General features: G+C 38.6%; 1 protein-coding gene across 3 annotated transcripts in view; it reads right to left on the bottom strand.

Moving 5' to 3' along the window:
• The window catches only part of LUZP2 (leucine zipper protein 2), a 215,788-nt gene that overhangs the window by 874 nt on the left and 194,333 nt on the right, over nt 1-20,581 (bottom strand). For all 3 annotated transcript variants that reach the window (XM_074586277.1, XM_074586279.1, XM_074586278.1), the window contains 2 exons: nt 13,941-14,027; nt 463-540 (listed from right to left, as the gene is read on the bottom strand). In XM_074586277.1, the coding sequence (XP_074442378.1) occupies nt 463-540; nt 13,941-14,027 (165 nt within the window). The remainder of the gene's footprint in view (nt 1-462; nt 541-13,940; nt 14,028-20,581) is intronic.

Here is a 20,581-nt window from a genome sequence, read left to right on the forward strand (position 1 = left end):
TTGACATTGCAAAACCATACAAGTCTGAAGCTGCTTTATAATCATGGCTATTTCTATCTTTTTCTCTTGGTCTATCAAATGAAGAGCTCAGATGTACAACTTGCTTCAGACTTTTCTGTTGGTAACGTGGCTGCATACAGCTTCACTTAATTGCAGACGTGTAATCATTTTGGAAATCTCTCCCGTCTCCCGTTCCCAGGGCTATGGACATCATATTATTAAATTAAGTCATTTGACTACTAGGAGAAGCCAGTTCTTCAAGTATTAAATGGTTTTGCAAATTGCTACCAACCAGAAGCCATTTGAACAGCCGAATTGCAATCAGGTACAGTCAAAGTCTGAACTGAGTAAGCGGTTCCGTTTCAAAAGCGGTAGCGTAGAATGTGTAAATATACTTCAAGTAATTGCATGCTTTACAAGACCTTTCAATAAAACCCCAGGAATTACTCAGAAACAGAATACCTGAAAGCTTGTCTCTGTTTCTGCTGTCTTCAAACGAGATGTTGAATTATTGCGATTCCCCACACATGTCTTGCCAACCTGCCAACACAAATGTCAGAGATAACTACTTCGGATTTTTTTCCTAAAATATTTATGGGTTTCCAAAAAAAAAAAAACCAAACCACCCAAAAATCAGGATTTTTTTAGCCTAGTTGATGAAATACAACAAAACAAAATTTCATAGCTAAGTAAATCCCATGCTCCCATCTTCCCTATAATGGTCTAATTTGGAGGCAAGTTTAACAACTTAACACTTACCTAGCGCTTTTTTTTCTCATGTTTAAATCTCATCACAGATAATGAAGTTTATTCCTACAGTGGTCCCAGGGAACAGATAAGTAATTATAATTGTCTGTTACGAGCGAGGAAATAGTAACAAACAGCTGAAAACTATTATTACAAGTTGGGACTTCTCTATTAAGAGTCTATTGTCTAAACTGCCAGGTCTCTTAGGTATAATAATTCCCTGGCTGGGGAAGTCAGATGACTCTCAAGGTACAGAAAAGCTTGTACGGAGTCTTCATCACTGTCATTTTATTCCAGCAATAATGTAATTTTCTTTGCCAATATGCTTTTTAATATCAGGGAAAACAGAGTTGAGCAGCATAAATAAAATTAATTACACCGTAGATTTTTGAACCAAAGAGATCTCGTGTTATGAGTCTTAAATAGAGATTTACCCAGCACTGAAATTTCTGCTGTAATTAAATTAAGGGCCCTTCAGGAGTGGGATTAATGATGCCATAGGTGAAGAAATTAAGATGTGAAATACAGTAAAATATCAATAATCTTTGGTCATTAGTTTAAAATGTGTTCACATTGGAATTTCTCTACTTATTTTGCTATTAAAACTGATACATTTAAAGGGAGTGAAAATAAATAAGGGGGGGAGGTTTAAGTCATCAAGACTCTTTCCAACATAACAGTAATATTATTTTAAATTTTAATGTAACTGTTTAGCATAAGCCCTTGAAGATTTCTTAAGCTAAGTCAAGCCTGGGTAGAATATTTTTACACATCAGGCATAATCCAACATATTAACGAAAAAAGGTGAAAAAATCATTAGTATATGGACATGAGCTTTGCTCATAGGAATAAGAATGCAAACGTCCCTTCAACAAGAAACTCGCAATAATGTCAACTGCAAGGTTTGCTGGCATTTCTGCAGCTTTTTTTTTTTTTTTTTTAATATTATGGTTGATAACATTGGTCTAGGGTAGAATAAACTATTTGTCTGTAGGACAGCAAAGGAATCAAGAACAAAAAGAGAAAAAGAAATCTCTAAGTGCTATGTTTTGAGGCATTTTTTTGGACAGACTTTCTTAAGAAAATGGAAAGTAAATCTCAATTCATCCTTTAGCAGCTTAAGTCGCGACATGATAAAAATTACCTCACTCAGCAGAGAACACTGAAAATAAATACCCTAACGCGTAAATTAAATATCAAGAAATTGTCTAAATATCCTTTCAGTACAAATGACATTAGACTGAAGTTAATTAAAAAGTAAGAGATTGACAAGGGGGAGGAAAATCCATTAAGTTTTTGCACTTGAGAAATTCTGCCAGTCCCTTGCCTGCAACAAAGTTGATCGACGAACAGGTGTGAATACGAAAATGAAACGTGTTATTAAGAAAACTACTTGGAGAGGAGACGGCTGCCTTCCTCCTCAAAGCTTCTAGAGAGACAGTGGTACTGCCAAGGGTTTTACAGTACTTCAGGGGGGTTTTAGTCCTGTCAAAGCTACTGAAATGAGCCCCTGAGATGGTGCAATTGAAGTGATTGGTGGTGGGGACTCTTTTTCAAATTTTTCCCATAGTTAATAAAAGTTGGATTAATATTTCATAATAGGGAATAATCAGTGTAGTATTGATTAAAAAAAAAACCCATTGACAAAGCACATAATCCTCCTTTTATGAAAAAAATGAAGTAACAGATGGTTTATGTTCTACATAAAGACTAAAGAGTGAGATGGCAAAGAGTAGAAATTTTAAATAAATTTTTAATATTTCAAAGCTTAAAAGTGTCGTCCTGGCAGAACTCCTATTTAAAATAGGAGCTAGATTAAAAATAAAATGCTTTGAGCTTAGTAATGTTTAGAAAAATTTGATGGTTTCAGAGACTCCTAGGTGAGCAGCTTGAGGACAAAAGATGTTACGGGTCAAAAAAGGAGCAGCATTTCAGGTTGTGTAACGAAGAGAACAGAATAACACTAATGAAATATGAGATCATTTACAAATCCGTAATTTACTCTAACTGTATTGTACTCTAACCTATTTCACCAAGGCAATACATAGGAGACAGGAATCCAAAAATATTAGTTTAAATTAATAAAAATACAGGTCAACCATTTAAGACATATACAAATGAAGGGGAAAAAAAAAAAGTTGACTTAGAGAAAATAAAAGCTAATGATAAAAAAAAGCTTTATAAGTGACTAATCTTTCACATGGTTTTCATAGACCATCTCGGTAGGAAAACAGAAGTGAAGATTTATGTCTGTAGTATTTCATATTTTTTCACTCACAGCTGTTTTCCTTTGTAGTAACACACCATATGGATCGCTGCTGGAGAAAGGCAGCGGAAAGGGACGTTTTTCTAAACAAAGCAACTCCTATGTCTTTATGTTGCTAAAGCATAAAGCGTTCATTAATGATTCCTTGTCACAGTGAAGCCTTGTGTATCATTAACAAATAAATTACCGGTCGAACAACGGCGATGACTTTCAATACGCCATCGGTCAAGAGCAGCTCGACAGGCGGAACGGGAACCAGTCACTGTGGATGAGCTGCGTGCGTCCTCCCGCTCTCGCCCTTACGCCAGGTCAGTTCCTAAAGCTGAGACAGGTGGGTGCAACAGCCTCTTCTGCTGTCACTGTCAACTGGGTTTAGCACAACCTGAACTGACTCCCCCAGGTATATACCCTCACGCCTATACACAAACACACGCATATGCAAACACACACGCCCTTTACACACCATTTCCCTCAGCTAAAGACCACCTCAGACAAACGGGGAAATATAAAACCAATGCACTGCAATACCTTTCGCAGCCATGAGTGACGCACAGACAGAAAAAGCCAAATATTAATTTTTAAATTTTTTTTATTTGCTAGTTCCCTCTATGCCAAGTGGTGGAAAGACTGTTGTGTTTGCTCTTCTGTGCGAGCCTCTTTTTCTGTCAGAGTCACTCCTGTGAGAGGTACACTAATTACAGAAATACAGAAGGAGAGCTTGACATGGTGGAAACTAGCAAAAATAATTGCTTTTGGAAAATAAAGGGGTTGAAATGTTGTCAGCATGGTTTTACTGTTTCACGAAGACGAGATTTTAGAAAAGCGCTGGCTGGAAGAGCTGCTGGGACTTTGCCAAGCTTTGCATTGAGATTTCAGCGTATTAGGGAGGTGAGGGCAAACTCGTAGCCGTGCGTTTCTCCCACAAGAGTGGGCATTCCTGCCGCCCTGTTCGGAGACGCGAGGGTGAGGAAGGGGGGAGGAACAGGAAGATGCCAACTGTGAAAGCCTCTAAGCAGGATGGTTACGTTTCCAGCTCACGCATGAACGCCACAGAATGGAGCAGCACACCCTTACCCTTTGTAACTCGTTCCCTTCATGCTTTGTACCACCAGTGAGGAGGAAGCCCAGTACAAAACAATACCCCACTCAATGTACGCTTGTACAGAGATACAGACACCTGGGCAAAACACAGCTTTCCCCGTTTCTCTCAGAGAAGATCAACTGATTTTCTTCCAAAGAATGAACACTTTTTTCAATGATTACTAGAAAAGTTAAGAAAGTGCTAAGACTATAACAAAAGACTAAAAACATACAAGTAGAACCAATATCCTGAAGGTAAAAAAAAAAAAAAGGCAATAAGTCCCAGAAAAAAGATCTCAAGTCATTCTTGTTAGTTTAATGTAACTCCATTGACTCCTCTCGCACCATCACAACAGAGCAGGTTGAAATTCGAAATCATAGAATGGTTTGGGTTGGAAGCGACCTTAAAGATCATGTAGTTCCAACCCCCCTGCCCTGGGCAGGGACACCTCCCACCAGACCAGGCTGCTCAAAGCCCCATCCAGCCTGGCCTTGAACACCTCCAGGGATGGGGCAGCCACAGCTTCTCTGGGCAACCTGGGCCAGGGGCTCACCACCCTCACAGGAAAGATTTTCTTCCTGATATCTAATCTAAATCTCCCCTCTTTCATTTTAAAACCGTTACCCCTTGTCCTATCACTGCACTCCCCGATCAAGAGTCCCTCCCCATCTCTCCTGTAGCCCCTGTAGGTACTGGAAGGCAGTACCTTCTCTCTCTCCGGAGACCCTGTCAGCAATACTTCAAGGATGCTCTGGTTTTCATGCCAAGTGTAACATGACATTTCACAACATGGGCTGTTTCCCCAGCGGTCGTGCAGACAGCTGTATGGAGAGGAGCGGGAACATCGTGCAGAGGATGAAAGAGTTTTGTCTGCACATAATCTCCATTGGTATTTCATAATATGAAATAATTTTTTGCCTGTCCCCCTTCTTAGTGCTTCCAGAGAAGTTCAGCAAGGCTCTTAAGCTACATACTAAAAATTAAAACAAAAAAAAACCCAACAAAAAAAGAAAAATTTCTAATACCCAGGGGAAATGAAGGCATCGTATCTAGATGATTGCCCTCTGTCCCTTAGCTAATGTGTTTTCAGGGATCCAGGAGCGTAGTAATAATACAATGTAATAACGCTGGTTATTTTCTTGTTTGTGCCTGAAGTGACAGGCGGATAAAAAATACGAATTAAAAGGCAGAGGCCACGGCAAACGTGGACAAGACTAAATACCTGGGAAGCTGTAAAGTAAGGAGAAGATAATTCAACACACATGCTTTGATCTAGCAGAAAAATAGCGGCCAAAACCTTGCAACATTCTTAAGAGTGCAAATTATTGTTAGCATGGTGAAAAGATGACTTTTAAGGCAAGATTGTGATAAAAATACTTCAGCGTACAGGTTTGTGTTTATGAAACTAACAGCAAAAAAGCTAACAACATTCCCAAATTCTAACTGAATTACTTAAGTCTATCTTCTGCCGTTGGCCTTTAGAACAAAAAGGGCAGTTTATCCTTAACTGCCTTCCGTGCTATCTTCTGCCTGCCTTTAAGGAGCCTGAGGGTGGCAGTTTCAAAGGGAACGGGGATGGCAAACTACACTGCTGCAATTCCAATTATTTCACAAAAGCCGAATGTGATGTACAGGCATCTAAAACACAAAGCAAGCCAAAAATGCATTTTAACACTAAATTCTCCATTTTCCAATTTCTTGTTATACTTTAAACGGGTGTTTTGGAGATCCACGTATAGTATTCGCTCTGTTCATCTGCCACAAACAATTCTTGCATCACCAGGTTGGAAGGCACTTTTGGGCCGTTTCATTGTTTTCCTCACCCAGCCGAGCTTAACGTTTAGGAGAGCATTAACTGCAACTGTCACGTGTGTAGGTTCATCAAGGGGGGATTCTGCTGTTGAGATTTCCTGTGGTTCCTAAAGGCTTCTCAAACAAGTACAGTTCGGCCTAGCTTCATGAGCATGTGCCCACACAAGCAACCCCCTTTTTCTAGATTGAAGAAGCAAACCCTCACCACTTGTAATCACAGCCACTATTTATCCAAGTACACGGTTGTTAAGTAAATGATGACTAGTCCTTGAAGTAGTTTTATGATTCAGAGCAATGAAATAAGAGAAAGATGCATTTGTCTGAAACTTAGGGTCCTGCCTTCTCTCTTTTCCTCCCTCTCCCTAATATTTCCTTATTTTAATAAAAATTGTAATAATTTAATGTGTTGTATCTAGCCATTAGTGACAGATCCTGTAATTTCACCCATGAAAATACTGATTTTACAGAATAATCTCTATATTTTATTTGCGGAAGCATTCTTTCCTTACCGTTAAGGTGTTCTCACTGATATTTCCAGTATGTCTGCCATGCGTTTTGTAAATACGGGCGTATTTGTAAGACAAACATTATATTCATTAAATTGCATATGCTGTATTTCTATCGTAAAACGCCAAGAAGGATCTAATGTTTGAACACTCAACTTTAAAGGTTCTAGCACACAGCAGTCAGAATTCCAAGTAGCGAAAGCTAAACCTTTACCAATGAAAAGCCTTTAGGAAAAAGAAATTCCGGATACTTTTATTCAAGAATGTTTCATAGTTGTTGGCCATGCCATTTCACTGTTTTCACTGTTATTAGCTCTTTTCAAATTGCGTAGTTTGTTCTTAATGTCTTAATATTTATCTTGGCCAACATTTACAATTTTTATAACTAAATAAAAGAGAAGTCTTACCATTTCCTTCTCTGTGTTAGAGAAATAATTAGACCAAATTTAGTGATGCTGACCGCTCTTTACTTGCTCTACATAAACTTTAAGAAGCGTGTTAATGATCTATTCTTATTTGTAAAATAAAATTTTCACACAAGTGCATTTTGCCTTAAGCAATGCATTTTGTATATACAAGAGGGAAAAAAATATCAAGAGCACTAAGTGGGAAACGTAACGGGATAGGAAAATTGAGGGGGGGGATGTGTTTTGAAATACTGTGCTGCCTTTATCAGTTTAGTGTGCAGTTCGGTTAACGAAGTATATTTGTGTGAAATTCTGCTTATAAAATATGCAGCTTGATCAGTAAAGTATGCAAAATTTCAGAAGTTGTGGTATTCAGTTCACCTAGCGAATTATACAGCGGAGCTGGAGAGGTTCGCAGCTGGATGTATAAACCATAAAGGATCAGCCAAGTGTGCATCTTCATTTAAAAAGAATTTTCAAAAAAACAGTTAAAATTCAGCATGTCCCTTGGCTATTAAGCTATGCAATTTTATCTGCAAGCTGCTGAACAATGTAACTAAAAAGGTATTCCACTGCATCGGCGCAGTGAATGAGAACTGGCTTCATTGCTCAAATAATTACTCGACGTATCACAAGTGGACCGGAAATCAAGAAGTTTGAGTAAGTGATATTATACTCAGCTTTTACAGTTAGAAAATATTTCCGCCCCTGCTAAAGGGTGTCATACAGATTTAGTAGACCAAATGTTGCAGCTTCAGCTTCCTTCTCCTCACTACAGCCCTCCTGCTGGCTTCAGCGGGCACTGAAGCGGAAATGTGGGATGTTTGTGGAGTACGACGGAGAATCAAGGACTCACCTAGTTCTGAAGAAACTAAACCAGAAAAGGATGGCACGATTAGGTCAACAGACAAACTAGATATCTCAACGAAAGTGGTACTCGGCCGTGTCATTCCTACTGTCGCGAGTCAGTCTCCTCAGCTCCCCAAAGCACTAGGGCTGCTATGGGCATAAGGAGCATGATGATTTGTTCATCTACCGTGGCAATAATCAGCTTAAACCAGTGTAACTCACGAAGCTTTATGGTTTAATGGTTTAATACCATTAATGGTTTAACACCATTAATGGTTTAACACCGTTGAATTTTGACTGCCCTTGGATGAGATATCTCTTTGGAACTATTCAGATAAATTTGCATTTCCAGATCCTTCTGATTTTTTTGTATTATTTGTTCAAATGACCTGAAACCACTAATAGACAAACTTGGTTAAAATTAGCTAAAACTATCAAAATGAAGCTAATTGAAAGAACTTGTATTTAAAATAGGAAAAGGCTATTATTTCCTCATTAGACAAAACCTACAAATTCTATAAAACTTTGCTATGGATTTGATGTTTGACTTGTTACTAAACACAACCCTTCCATAATCATGTGTGCCTGTTGGTCTACCATACCAGCTGCATGCCGCTCATGTTTTAAGAGGGCTAAGTCCTACTTGTTCATATGACAACTTGTTACCACTTGTACCTTAGAATTACTGAAATTTTTTGAATACTGAGATTTTAGCTCTTTACTGCATGAAGTATGCACTTCTCTGACACGTTTTTTTTCCCCCACGCTGAATGGATATTTTGATTTTTTTAACATTTCTTCCCCCCCTCAATAATACAATTTTTCCAGTTTCTGAGGTGACCTGTTACCAGACTGAGACTTTGGAAATGACAATTTTGTGTTGCTGTATAGCAAAGAGCTTCAATGCAATCAGTAGTCTGCGTGCAGTTATACCTGGGTGTTTTAATCTCTTTTTTTTTTTTTCCTGTCAAAATAATTCCCATCTCTCCATGAAACATTTCCTTAATATTTGATTTTTACATTTACATACATGCAGAATAGATGATGTTCTATTAAAATGCCATTCTGCAGGGGAAATAACATCATTAGCCAAGTTAGGTCCGCAGTTCCCTCAAGGACATGTTTTATCAGACCTGCTCATGAATTTATGAGATCTGTATTTCAATCTCCTTTGATCCCCATTGTTTAGAAGAAAGATATGGAGCAGGGTGTATGCGAAATGCCAATATATGTCTTCATAAGACAACTCTGCAGTTCTTCACGTCCCTCTCCTATTTTAGAGCAGCCTATTGAGTGGATGGTTAAACGAAGTTGATGTAACTTCTTATGACCTTCATGGTCCTCATTTAGGGAACAGAATTACTGAATTCACTTTAAGAATTGTATCAGGTTGAAATTTTGTTATAATGATGATTTCTTTTTTCTCTCATTACTCCCTTGGGAAAGCGATGGGAGACTGCAATGTGATCAAAGCTCTGCAATTGAAACTGATAGAGAAAAATGAAGCAAAATAATGCGGTTGCTTAGAAACATGTACAAGTTTTGCTCCAATACTCAGTGTCCTTTGTCACTGAATGATTAATGAACATGCAGTGTTTGTTTACTGCAGGAAATTAAGGCAGTAAATAAAAGCACTATCGCTTTTATTTATCAGAGAAGACTCTACAAGGACAAAGAGCAAGAAACCTAAGATGAGAACAGAGAGCAAAGAATCACTTTATAAATTGTTTGATGTTTTAGCACTACCAAATAGGTGGTTTTAAACAACATGTTACACACGTAAGAATTATTTGATATGAAGAAAGGATAAAGTACTTTTTGGTATAAAAGCCAAAAAAAGCTCCCAAAAGGTTTTGAGAAGAGGGAAAAGGGAAACGATACAGGGAAAAGAGCTCTGCAGAACTCCAGTTCTGCACAGAGACTTTCATGAGTCAGTCACAGGGAAAACATCTCTGGACAAGACTAAGAAAAAATAGTATTGACAAGATTCCTCTAATAAAATAATAATAATAATAATAATGATCTAAATAATGGAAACTTTAAAAAGAAAACTGAAGTTAAGATTTTTTTGGTCTTCGTCAAATTTCAGATGATTTCAAATAATGAAGATGTTACATTACAGGATATCCTACCTACTTCTGGCTACTACAGGTCTCACGTCAAATTTCATGACAGCCAAGGTATCAGCAAGATTTAATTTCAAAATTTGCTAATATAATTTGGCCTGCTCCTATCCCATTTGTAAACAAGTCTTCATTTGCATTCATTCCAATGTAAACTACATTAATTATTATGAACATGAATAAAACCATAAAGAAGAAATTGCAGTTGGATTATAAATCTGAGACAGAGAGAGATGCTTAGCTATACACACTAAAAAATACTGTTTGAGACCAGCAACTACCCATTTCCCTTTATTTTTTGCTTTAACAATTGAAATATTGCACATTCTTCTCTAGTCAGTCTTTACTCAGTAATTCTTCCAAATTATAAATCACATTTTGTTTATCAGAGACACCATCAGAGGATCTTTGCAAAGTTCTGAGAAAGCGTTGCTGAAATATTAGGTTTCTAAGCAACAGAGTTTTAAGCATATTCATCAAGGTCCTGGTCTTTTATTTTGGCCTAAACCTTCATTTATTTTTCTTTTTAAAATGGCACATGAGAACCTGTCATACATTCTCAACCATCCAGCCTATAATTCTTTTACTAGGAGTTTAGCATCCGTAAAAACTTCTGATAAAAGCGCACACAAACACACACAACCAAATAATGATAAACTTATGAGAAAAACTCTAATAATGTATTCCCAAGTCTGGAATTTTCTCAAAGCGATAGCGTTCACAGGTACAAATCACAGCTTTGTACTACTGAAGTCATATGAACCTTTAGGAAAAGAAATTGCTTCTAGTTCTTTTGGGATTTACGGTGGTGTCTCTAAAGTCATCATACGAGGGTTAATTGTGGATGGAGACAGTTTGAGTCCACTTCTCAAAACTAATTAATTTGCATTCTTCCTTGTCTCTAAAAAAGTGTGTATCTGTTAACAAAAGATATAAAAAATAATAATAGAAGCGGGGCAGAGGTTGCTAGCTCAATGTCACCATCTGCCCTTTGTGCAGTCCGTGTTCAGGTGGACAGTGCGTGTAAGAGAAAGAAAAAAATTCCAACTTAATCAGGAAAATTACTTTACTCACCACTGTGAGCAAGCCACGGGACAAAAAGTGGCCACGGTAGGTCCTTAGACTTGTAAATAGTCAGAGCAGTTGTGAAAAATGTATTTTAATGCTTTAGTTCTCTTTGAAAATGTTACTGCCTTTCTTTAATCAATCCTTGTGTTTACAAGAAACTTTCCCATTTTCATAACTGGAGTTTGCGCCGTAGTTAAAGTGAAATCAGGGGATTCTGACAAACTGGGATGTCTTATTTTCCCATGACGGGTTCCAAATGAGCAGTTTTCAAAAATTCAAGCGCGGAATCCTGTCAGTGCAGACGGATTTCTCATAAAACTTCACAGGTCGGTGGGGATGGTAGCAGAGAAATGGAGAAAATTCTCCAAGAATTATTTAATGCCCCTCCGGCAAGAAAATCCAGTACTTTGAGTGCAGCTGCAATTCAAAAATAAGTATTTCTCTAAAATATTATGCATATTGTGTATTACCTGAGCTATATTCATAGATCTACTCCTTCCCTTTTTGGACAGGACTGTTGGAGTGTTTCTTGCTTCTCTATGCCGGTTGCTGCACTTCAAAATAGCTCCTGGCTCTGTATGGCTTTGCTGCTATCTGCACGAAGAACCAGCGCCTGGAATTCTCTTTGAATCTTACCAGTCAATTGGTTTTATTTGGAAAAAAAAAACCAAAACAAACCAAAACCCTAACTGAATTTTTATTTCCAATGAACACGCAAATAAATAAAAAAAACCCCACACTTTTAAAAGTCCCACTTAACGTAAACAGAACATGCTTTCCTGTATCTGTAATTTTTTTTAATTAGGCTGGAGATCCTGTTTCTAACTGGGGTGAATACCACACTGGTTACGGCCTCCTTGCTTGGGGATGGGGTTGTCCTAAAACCTTTTTTTGGAACTCGGCTCTCAAAGGCTTTCCTTCAACAGGCACTGCAAGCACAGAGCGGTGAAATCTGTGTACAGTAGTGTGAATTCTTGATGGATTTTTTAAAATGTGAAGATAATGTAGCTATGTATATTACATTATATACATTTCTCAGCTGGAAAATAAATTCATAGCACGATAAGACTGCTAAAACTATTGCCTGCTTAATTTTCCGATAAGGAATATTATCTAGCAAAGCACAGTGAATTTGAATATCCCTATGGTATGCTTTCTCTAATTTTACTTCTTTTTCTCCATACAGAAGGTTTTGACAAATGCAGATTTAACAAACCTTAAAGATTTAAGATTTAAAGGAAACGTGAGTCCCACAGAATATAGAGTTTGTCTTAAAATTCGATAATTGAGAGATTAAATGATATAAAACTTAATCTTATTACCCAAATTTAGATATATAGCCTAATTTCTTTTTCTTTGAATTATAATGCTACTAAGAAGGGAACAGGGTTAGATTTTAATTTAACCAGAATAATGAAAAATAGTTCAACTCCTAAAGAGTTCTAACTCCAGTTAAGAGTCTCTTCTGCTTTCTCAGACACGTTTTTCATGCCGAGCAGCATACCAGGCTGACTAAAAGGCTACAAATACTAGTTGCTAGAAACACAAAAAAGACATCACCACCCCCTAATCAAAGTAACCAAATCCTTGATTGTATGGTGAAGCGCATCTTTTAGGTGTCTGGCTTTGCATTACTTGATATGGAAATGAAAAACTCTCTTGATTTGTGAAATGCATTAACAACTTTGGTTGTTGTTTTTTTTTTTTTTTTCTCTCTGCTTTAATGTATTCACTTCTGTAAAAAAAAAAGAGTTGCTTGAACAACTCTTTCCACATATATTCAGTCTAAATAAATTCAGCCTTTACCTAAAGTAACCTGTATTCCATCAAACTTCCTACAGCTTTCCCAGGTGACAGCCGATCTCTAGTCATAATCTAAATGGAGTCCACCCCGGCTTCACAATTTTATATCTTGTTCTTTTTCCTCCTTCTTCAATTTTTGTTAATAAGAAATGAAGTTTCCTTCATCTTTGGACATTAACAAAGGTACAAGAACAAATTATGCACTCTTCTCCTGGATACACCATTTCTCCTTGACTCTGTCCCTCTCTAGAAGATGCAGGAGAGGGGAAGTTACTTATAATCGGCAATTAATAAAACTAGTAACATATTTGTAACAAATGGATAATATACACATCTTTTTACAATTTGTTGGATACTGAATTATCTATGATTTGTTTTCCAAACTTTTCTTCACGTTGCTACGATCGCTACCAGCAAGCTACCCAGTTACCTCCAGAGGGGTTTGTTATATTTGGAGGTAGGTGACATGTTCCGTAGCTCATCCGAGAGCTGTCGTGACAGTCCTTTTCCTGCTGCCTTCTGTATTTCATCTGCAAATTAGTCAAGGTAGCACTATACTTTTTGGACTATTGAGCAGACAATACGCTCTCTCAACAAGTTCTGTCTCTCTCCTCCTTTCTGTCTCTTCCTGTTTAATTTGCATGGTTACAATTGCAGCCATAATACACGCATTTGGGATTTCTGTTAACAGCTCCCACCGTGCTGTTTGAATGAGAGTTTTGCCTCAGTAAAAGCAGCAGATTTAGCTTTCTGTCAGCCGTGTCACAAGAAAAACACAGCTTGTGGCATTCCTAGACTGGCAGTGGATGAGATCACACATTTTCAACAGTCACGCCGACACCTCTTGCATCTCCCTGAAGGCTTTGTTTTATCAAATGAAGCAACTGTGACAGCTGTGCCTGACGATCAGCGGAAACAATATGTAAACAAGGTTCTGCATTTTGCTGTAATGCAGCAGCGCTTCAACGAGGAATGAGCCAATTCTGGAAACGGTTAAACATCACATCGCATCTATTCTTCTTCCCACACTGCTCTTCTTCCCACAACGGCTCTACAAGTTCTATTAAGTAGTCTTTAAAAGAAACCCAGAGAGTGTACCTGCACAGACTGACAGCAAAGAGCAGTTGCTCCTCAGCACTTTAATGCAGCGTAGAGCTGGCTTATAAAATATACGTACCGGCTTGACCAGGAAAAGTCAGTCACGCGGATAATCGCCTAAGGCAATAACGTTTTCACGTAATCTAGAGTAGACCCTGACTTCTAGGTGAGCTAACTTACATGTTGAGAATCGCACTCCTGGATGCTCTGATTTTCTTCCTTTCTCGAGGGCACGTGAAGATTCTCTTTCTCCGCTGAGGCGTTTCGCTGGCCATGGAAAATAAAAAAATAAAATTAAATAAAATAAACAGTTGATACAGATAAAATCTCAGAAAAGTCCCATTTGAAAAACCAGAATAACAACAACAAAACAAAAGGTCAGATACTGCAAACTGTTAACTACTTTAGACACTGCATTTTCAGCGAATTTTGTAAAGGGAATGTTTCAATATTTGTTCTCATTGAAGCACTGTCTCATAAAGGATTACTTCCATATAAGTAATCAAGACTTTCTACCTGTAAACTGAACAGGCAAGAGTGACCGGGTGGTATATTGTATTGTATAATGAAATACAAGTTAAATTACATTTTCTTTTGCATTATTGTTTGGATGGGAGGGTTAAAGGAGGAAAAAAAAGAGCATTTTCAGAACTCATATTCCTCTGACTCTTCTGGATTCTGGGAAAGAAGCTGTTTATGAACCGCTTTAGCTTATTTCAGCTGTCTGCAGCCTCTCCCTGCTGGGATGTCCCATCATCGCGAGCTGGGAAAACGTGTTCCATTTCATGCCTTTCACTTACCTCCTGCCCCTCCGAATGGACTGCTGTACAGGGCAGCTACTCCACAATCCAGGCTATCACTTTAGATAAGCAGTGAATTTCCTACCACTGAAATATCAGCCGGTTTAGGCACATTTTTCCATATTTCATGCAACTTTTAAGATTCAAAGGGACACGAACAGGATGAATATGCACTGCTTTCTCAATAGAGAGCTTGCACTGTATTTATACCCCTGCATTGTTTCATTTAGCTTGATAACTTCACAATGTTGCCGCCTTAAATACTAGACCATGGCGTGACATGACAAGGAATAATTTCAAAAATAATGAGCCATAAAATCTGGAAAATGTATTACTAAATTAACTGGATATCCTGACACACGTATCATTGCCTGTACACGACAACTGCACACTCTGCTGAGACACAAAGTAACTAAAATGGTTGGATGTACAACAATTGCTGACAGTCATGAGATGATCGTTATGACCACCTTGTTATTCTTAGTTCTTCAGGATTATTTGCTTTGTAAAGCATTCATCTTCCAGTTTCTAATTCAAAGTCCGCTGAAATTCATGGAAGGAATGTAAATTACGTAAGATTTAAGTGTTTCCAAAAACATACCATTGCTAAAAAAACCCACGAAACAAAACAAAAGGACCCCAACATAAAAATCGTAATGACTTATTCTTGCTCTGATACAATATAGACCCAGAAAATAATCAAATTATAAAATAGCATTGATGACCCCTTCTTTTTGTTATACGTTTCAGATTATGAAGAATTTGAAACTACTCTTCGGAATTTGGCTTCCATCAAATTGTCTGCAAGACATCTTGAAACTCTTCAGGGCAAAGGGGAGAGGGAAAAATCAAACTAATTTCTCTGCAAAGTTATCCTTTGACATCAGAACTATTCTTTCCTCATGTCACTTATACTGTGTTGAATTACTAACAAATACAAAGTTTCCAAAAATGATGGAGAAAAGGAGAAACCAAACCTGGCTGGTTACTGTTTGCAATATAGTCTCTCTTTAACAGCTCTTCAGTAAGGAATTGTTAGTTTTATAGAGAAAATGACTACTAGAAAAAGCGATGAGGTGAACAGATTAAAAAGACCAATATAAATAACTGTTTTGTTAAATAATGAATGTCATTTCGTACCTGTATTGAGTGATTTACCTGTTTGGACTGAAAGAATTATTACAGTTCTGCAAACTGAAATTTCTTCCCATTGAATAAGAGAGACACACGTACAGTGAACGACAGGACACACATTCACCTGATTTCTTGACTACCTGAACCAGTAAATCCACATGAGATGCCAGGCAAACCAGTCAGCTTGAAGCCTTATTAACTCAGGAGAATAAATGCCTGTGCACAGTGCCTCTCATTTCAGAATTTGATTCCTGCTCAAGATTGTACCTTAGCCAAAACCACGACATACACGCAGCATATATATGCAATTTCTCAGCATGGTGTACTCATTTCTACAGAAAAAGGGGAAGTTTGGGATATTTAGATGAGGCTGCCATCATGATAAACCTTTCCCAGTGACACATTCTCAAATGCTTACAGTGTTTCCTACCTCTAGGTAGGAACATTTCCAAATTATCATCCTCTTTAAAATTCAAAATATTCAAGTCTTGCCCTTTTTTCTCTCCCAAAACAAAAGATAACATTTTTCCATGTGTTTCAGTTTTCATATTTCATATGATTGTCTTAACCAGCAGGACCAGATTCTGTAACAGCCTTTGAAAACCACTTGCCGCAGCTGCACTGCTCAGACGCTGGCCAAGGGAGCAGTGATGGGTCTGCTTCGTTCTCTGTCTGGTTGCTAATTGATAAACATCATATCCCTTCAGCAATTGCACAACCATCATCTCCAATTATCTTTCATATTGTTACCTTAAGCTGACATTGATCTGCACACACCTTGAGTTCTAGTTTAAAAACTGCACCACACTTCTCACAGCAGCCCATGGAAGACAGGAGAACAGAGGGCAAGAAGGTGTCCTGCCAGGCCATGGCTGGGTCCTGTAGATTTGAGTTCTGTTGTTCTGGCCAGAATCATAGAATCATTCAGGTTGGAAAAGACCCTTGGGATCATCGAGTCCAACCATCAACTCCGCTCTACAAAGTGCTCCCTTACACCATATCCCCCAACACCACATCTCAATGACTCTTAAACACATTCAGGGATGGTGACTCCACCACCTCCCTGGGCAGCCTATTCCAGTGTCTGACCACTCTTCCTGTGAAGAATTTTTTCCTAACATCCAGTCTAAACCTACCCTGTTGCAGCTTGAAGCCATTCCCTCTTATTCTATCACTAATTACCTGTGAGAAGAGACCAGCACCAACCTCTCCACAATGTCCTTTCAAGTAGTTGTAGAGAGCGATGAGGTCTCCCCTCAGCCTCCTCTTCCTCAAACTAAACAGCCCCAGCTCCTTCAATCGCTCCTCATAAGATTTATTCTCCAGGCCCGTCACCAGCTTCGTTGCCCTCCTCTGCACTCTCTCCAGCACTTTGATATCTCTCTTGTATTGAGGTGCCCAGAAGTGGACACAATACTCAAGGTGTGGCCTCACCAGTGCTGAGTACAGGGGGACAATCACCTCCCTCCTTCTGCTGGTCACACTATTTCTAATACAAGCCAGGATGCCGTTGGCCCTCTTGGCCACCTGGGCACGCTGCTGGCTCATGTTCAGCCGCTTGTCAATTAGAACCCCCAGGTCCTTTTCTGCCAGGCAGCTCTCCAGCCACACTTCCCCAGGCCTGTAGCGATGCATGGGGTTGTTGTGGCCCAAGTGCAGACCCTGGCACTTGGCCTTGTTGAAGCTCATTCCATTAGCATTGGCCCATCGGTCCAATCTATCCAAGTCTCTCTGTAGAGCCTCCCTATCCTCGGGACCACGGGGCCTGGGGGCCTAGAATGCCACAAGGCTTTCTTGCATCTTATGTAGGTACTTTTAATCTGTAACATTTTGAGTCTAAATTAAAAATAAATATTTTTGAAGGCTTATCCGTTTGCTGATGATATGGGAGTCTTTGAGGTAGACTTTGTAAATAAGATCCTTTGTTATTAAAAATAATCTCTCCTAATAAAAAATTAATATGCTATTATTTGTCTGAATGAAGCCTATTTACTAGACTGACAGCTTACCTAATAAAAATGCCATCAAGTATTCCAGAGTGAAACGGTTTGGAAACAGTTTCTGAACTCCTTCCCAGTTTGCTTAAAGCCTTCTGAACCCTTCTCAAAGCTTTTCAATGCAGGATTTCCCATGCGAATATTTTTTCAAGGATCATCAACCCTTCTGTCTTTTTTTCTTTGAAATAATTTAGAAATTACAGCATCTTCCTGGTGAGACCTTACAAGCTTTACTAAAACCCAAGTCTTCCATTTCAGACATTTGAAATAAGCAAAATTGTGTACGATGCATTTAATGTATATGCTTGAAGATGAAACTAGACTCCGTTGGTGTGTGCTTTGCTTGCAGCAAAACTTCCATCATACTTAAGAGAGAGAAGCAAGCCAAACTCATTATTTCTTTGAGTTCTTCTCCAAAGTCTGCACAGGAATAAAGGACAAGAGCCCAATTCTGCTTCATGCCTTTGAAATTTCCTTCAGTTATGCTTTATATATTTTTCATTTCTAACGTCATACAGATTTTCTTCTCAAAGCGCGCATTGTTATTATAATATCCTCATCTTAACTGCTAAATAAAACTGCAAAGCTAGGTCAGCTGAATTCCATCTTTCATAACATCTTCTGACTTTGGTACGTAGTTCAATTCTTTCCTATATTAGAACTAGTCTTATCAGATCTTTCTTCTTCCCACATGGCTTTCTGGCATGACTGCACAACTCTCTCTAGTCAGTGTTTGCTCGTGTGAGATGCCAGAGTGCTATTGACAGGACTGTTGCCAGATGACCTGCCAACACAAATACGGGTTCCATCCACACATTCACTTCCCATTACTTAGACTCTCACAAGATTATTCTTTTCTACACTAAGGGTTTCTAGTGATATGAAATTTCCATGTTAAAAAAAAATACCTTTAAGGGTACTCGTACAGATCTAACGAGAAGATTGCAGGGCGTTTTGAATGCAAGCAAACAAACTAAGCCATTTCTGGTGGAATGCAAGTCCATGATACACAAGGACCAAAAAACCCAAAGCATTTCTGTGACAGCCATGACGATTTTTCTCTAATGATGGTCAATGTCCTGATATGCATATTCATAGCCTGTTTTGATAAACTTTAAATGCAGAGATCATTGGATTTTGCCCAGAAACACATTTTTTGCTACTGAAGGTTTCACTGGCCCAATCCGCAAACATTCAAAGACTACCTACGGCAAAGACTTGCTAGCCTGCCTTCGGCGTGCCTGCTGTGCCTGGCTGCACTTCGTGACGTCCGTCTGGCACGCTGAGTGAGGCCAACCTCAGAGACCCCCCCAGGCCCGGGGTTGCTCCTGTTCCCCCACGTCCACTGGGGTTACGAGGCAGATGGTCTGCAAAGGGGCTACAAATAGGAAGCAACCGAGGCCTGAGTCATCCCCGCTTCTCAGCGCACTCAAATAGTTTGTGTTCTTTTGGGAGACGTCTTGTTCCTTTGGGATGGAAACGGCTTATTGTCATGTCTAGGAAATCCAAAATTGCTCAAGGATTTGTAGCGCTTACTGTGAAAAACTAGAGCAGTTTTATCGGTAGCTGGTGGATGAAGTTGTCAGAGCTTTTCTGGGCAAGGTGCACAGTGCAAGAGCCAGAAATATCTCCTTTCCAAAGTCAGTTCTGTCTGACTGCTCCTGAAAACCAGGGACTTTGTCTCTGTGTCACATGTAATGCCTCACGTATTTATTTTGGTCAAGAAAAAGGAGTAAAACTTACCACCTTTTCCTTCCCCCCTCTTTTTTGGGTAGCACCGTTTGCAGTTACAGAAGTTCACAGCAGATTGTATGATAGACTTTTGACTCGCTCTCACAGCCCTACATACTTCAGACATTATAAAGTAATTGACTATCTATTATAATTTTCCACAACAAAAATCACAGGTAGATAGGTATTAATATCTACTTATAGTATAAAGGAAATAACTGTATCACATTTCTTTATATCCTGACTTTAGTATCTTCCACAGTCTAACTCACATGCAGAAACACATGAGAAGTCCAATTCCAGTAACAGTAATCATCCTATATATTTCTGTGACAGTGAGGGCCATCGTATATGTATATACATTTGTCTGTGCCTACAGCAGAGGTAATTAGTTTTTCTCTATTGCAGAGTCAATATTATTCAACAATGAGTGGGAGAGACATAGCACATTTTTTATTTCTATTCAATTCACACCTACAGAGTTACATTCATATGGAACAATCCTTCTCAAAAGACTGCCAATCCTACAGTGTACCAAATCTTTAAACTTCTATATACTGCTTCTTAGGTAAATAAAATTTCCTTTGATTTTTTTTATTATTATTATTATTTCCCCTATATTCAAAGAGCTTTAAGCTGGAAAATATCTGCTTACTGGCATACATCATGCCAACACTGAGCATTAAGCGCAAAAATCAGAAGTTCTGCAAGTAATCCAGGACAACCGCACTCTCATTAAAAGTGAAAATTGTTAGGACATCTTTAACACAGACACCGAAAGACCACGTTGTCTTTTCTTCACATTTCCCCTGCATTTGTGTTGGTTGCAATGGAATTTCTCCGAGATGAGCATTCACAATAACCCCAAATGGCTGAACATCCATCAGAGGGAAAGGACTTATTCTTTCAAACAGATCATTTGGGATGATAGATGACACATTTAGATGTTAATTTCCTGAATCATCCTTTTCATAACATTACTATGAGCACAGAATTTTCCCTCACACATGCAGCTGCCTCACAGCAGTGTATTATGCTGGACATGATATGTACATTATTGTTTTAAAATTTTTCTTTGCTGTTTTCTGGGGTCCTTCCGCTCTTGGAAAAACTACTCTAAAAGAGAAGAAAAAAAAAAAAAAGAAGAATTCAAAAAGTC

The sequence above is a fragment of the Larus michahellis genome, chromosome 4 (assembly GCF_964199755.1).
Source record: "Larus michahellis chromosome 4, bLarMic1.1, whole genome shotgun sequence".
Taxonomy (NCBI): domain Eukaryota; kingdom Metazoa; phylum Chordata; class Aves; order Charadriiformes; family Laridae; genus Larus; species Larus michahellis.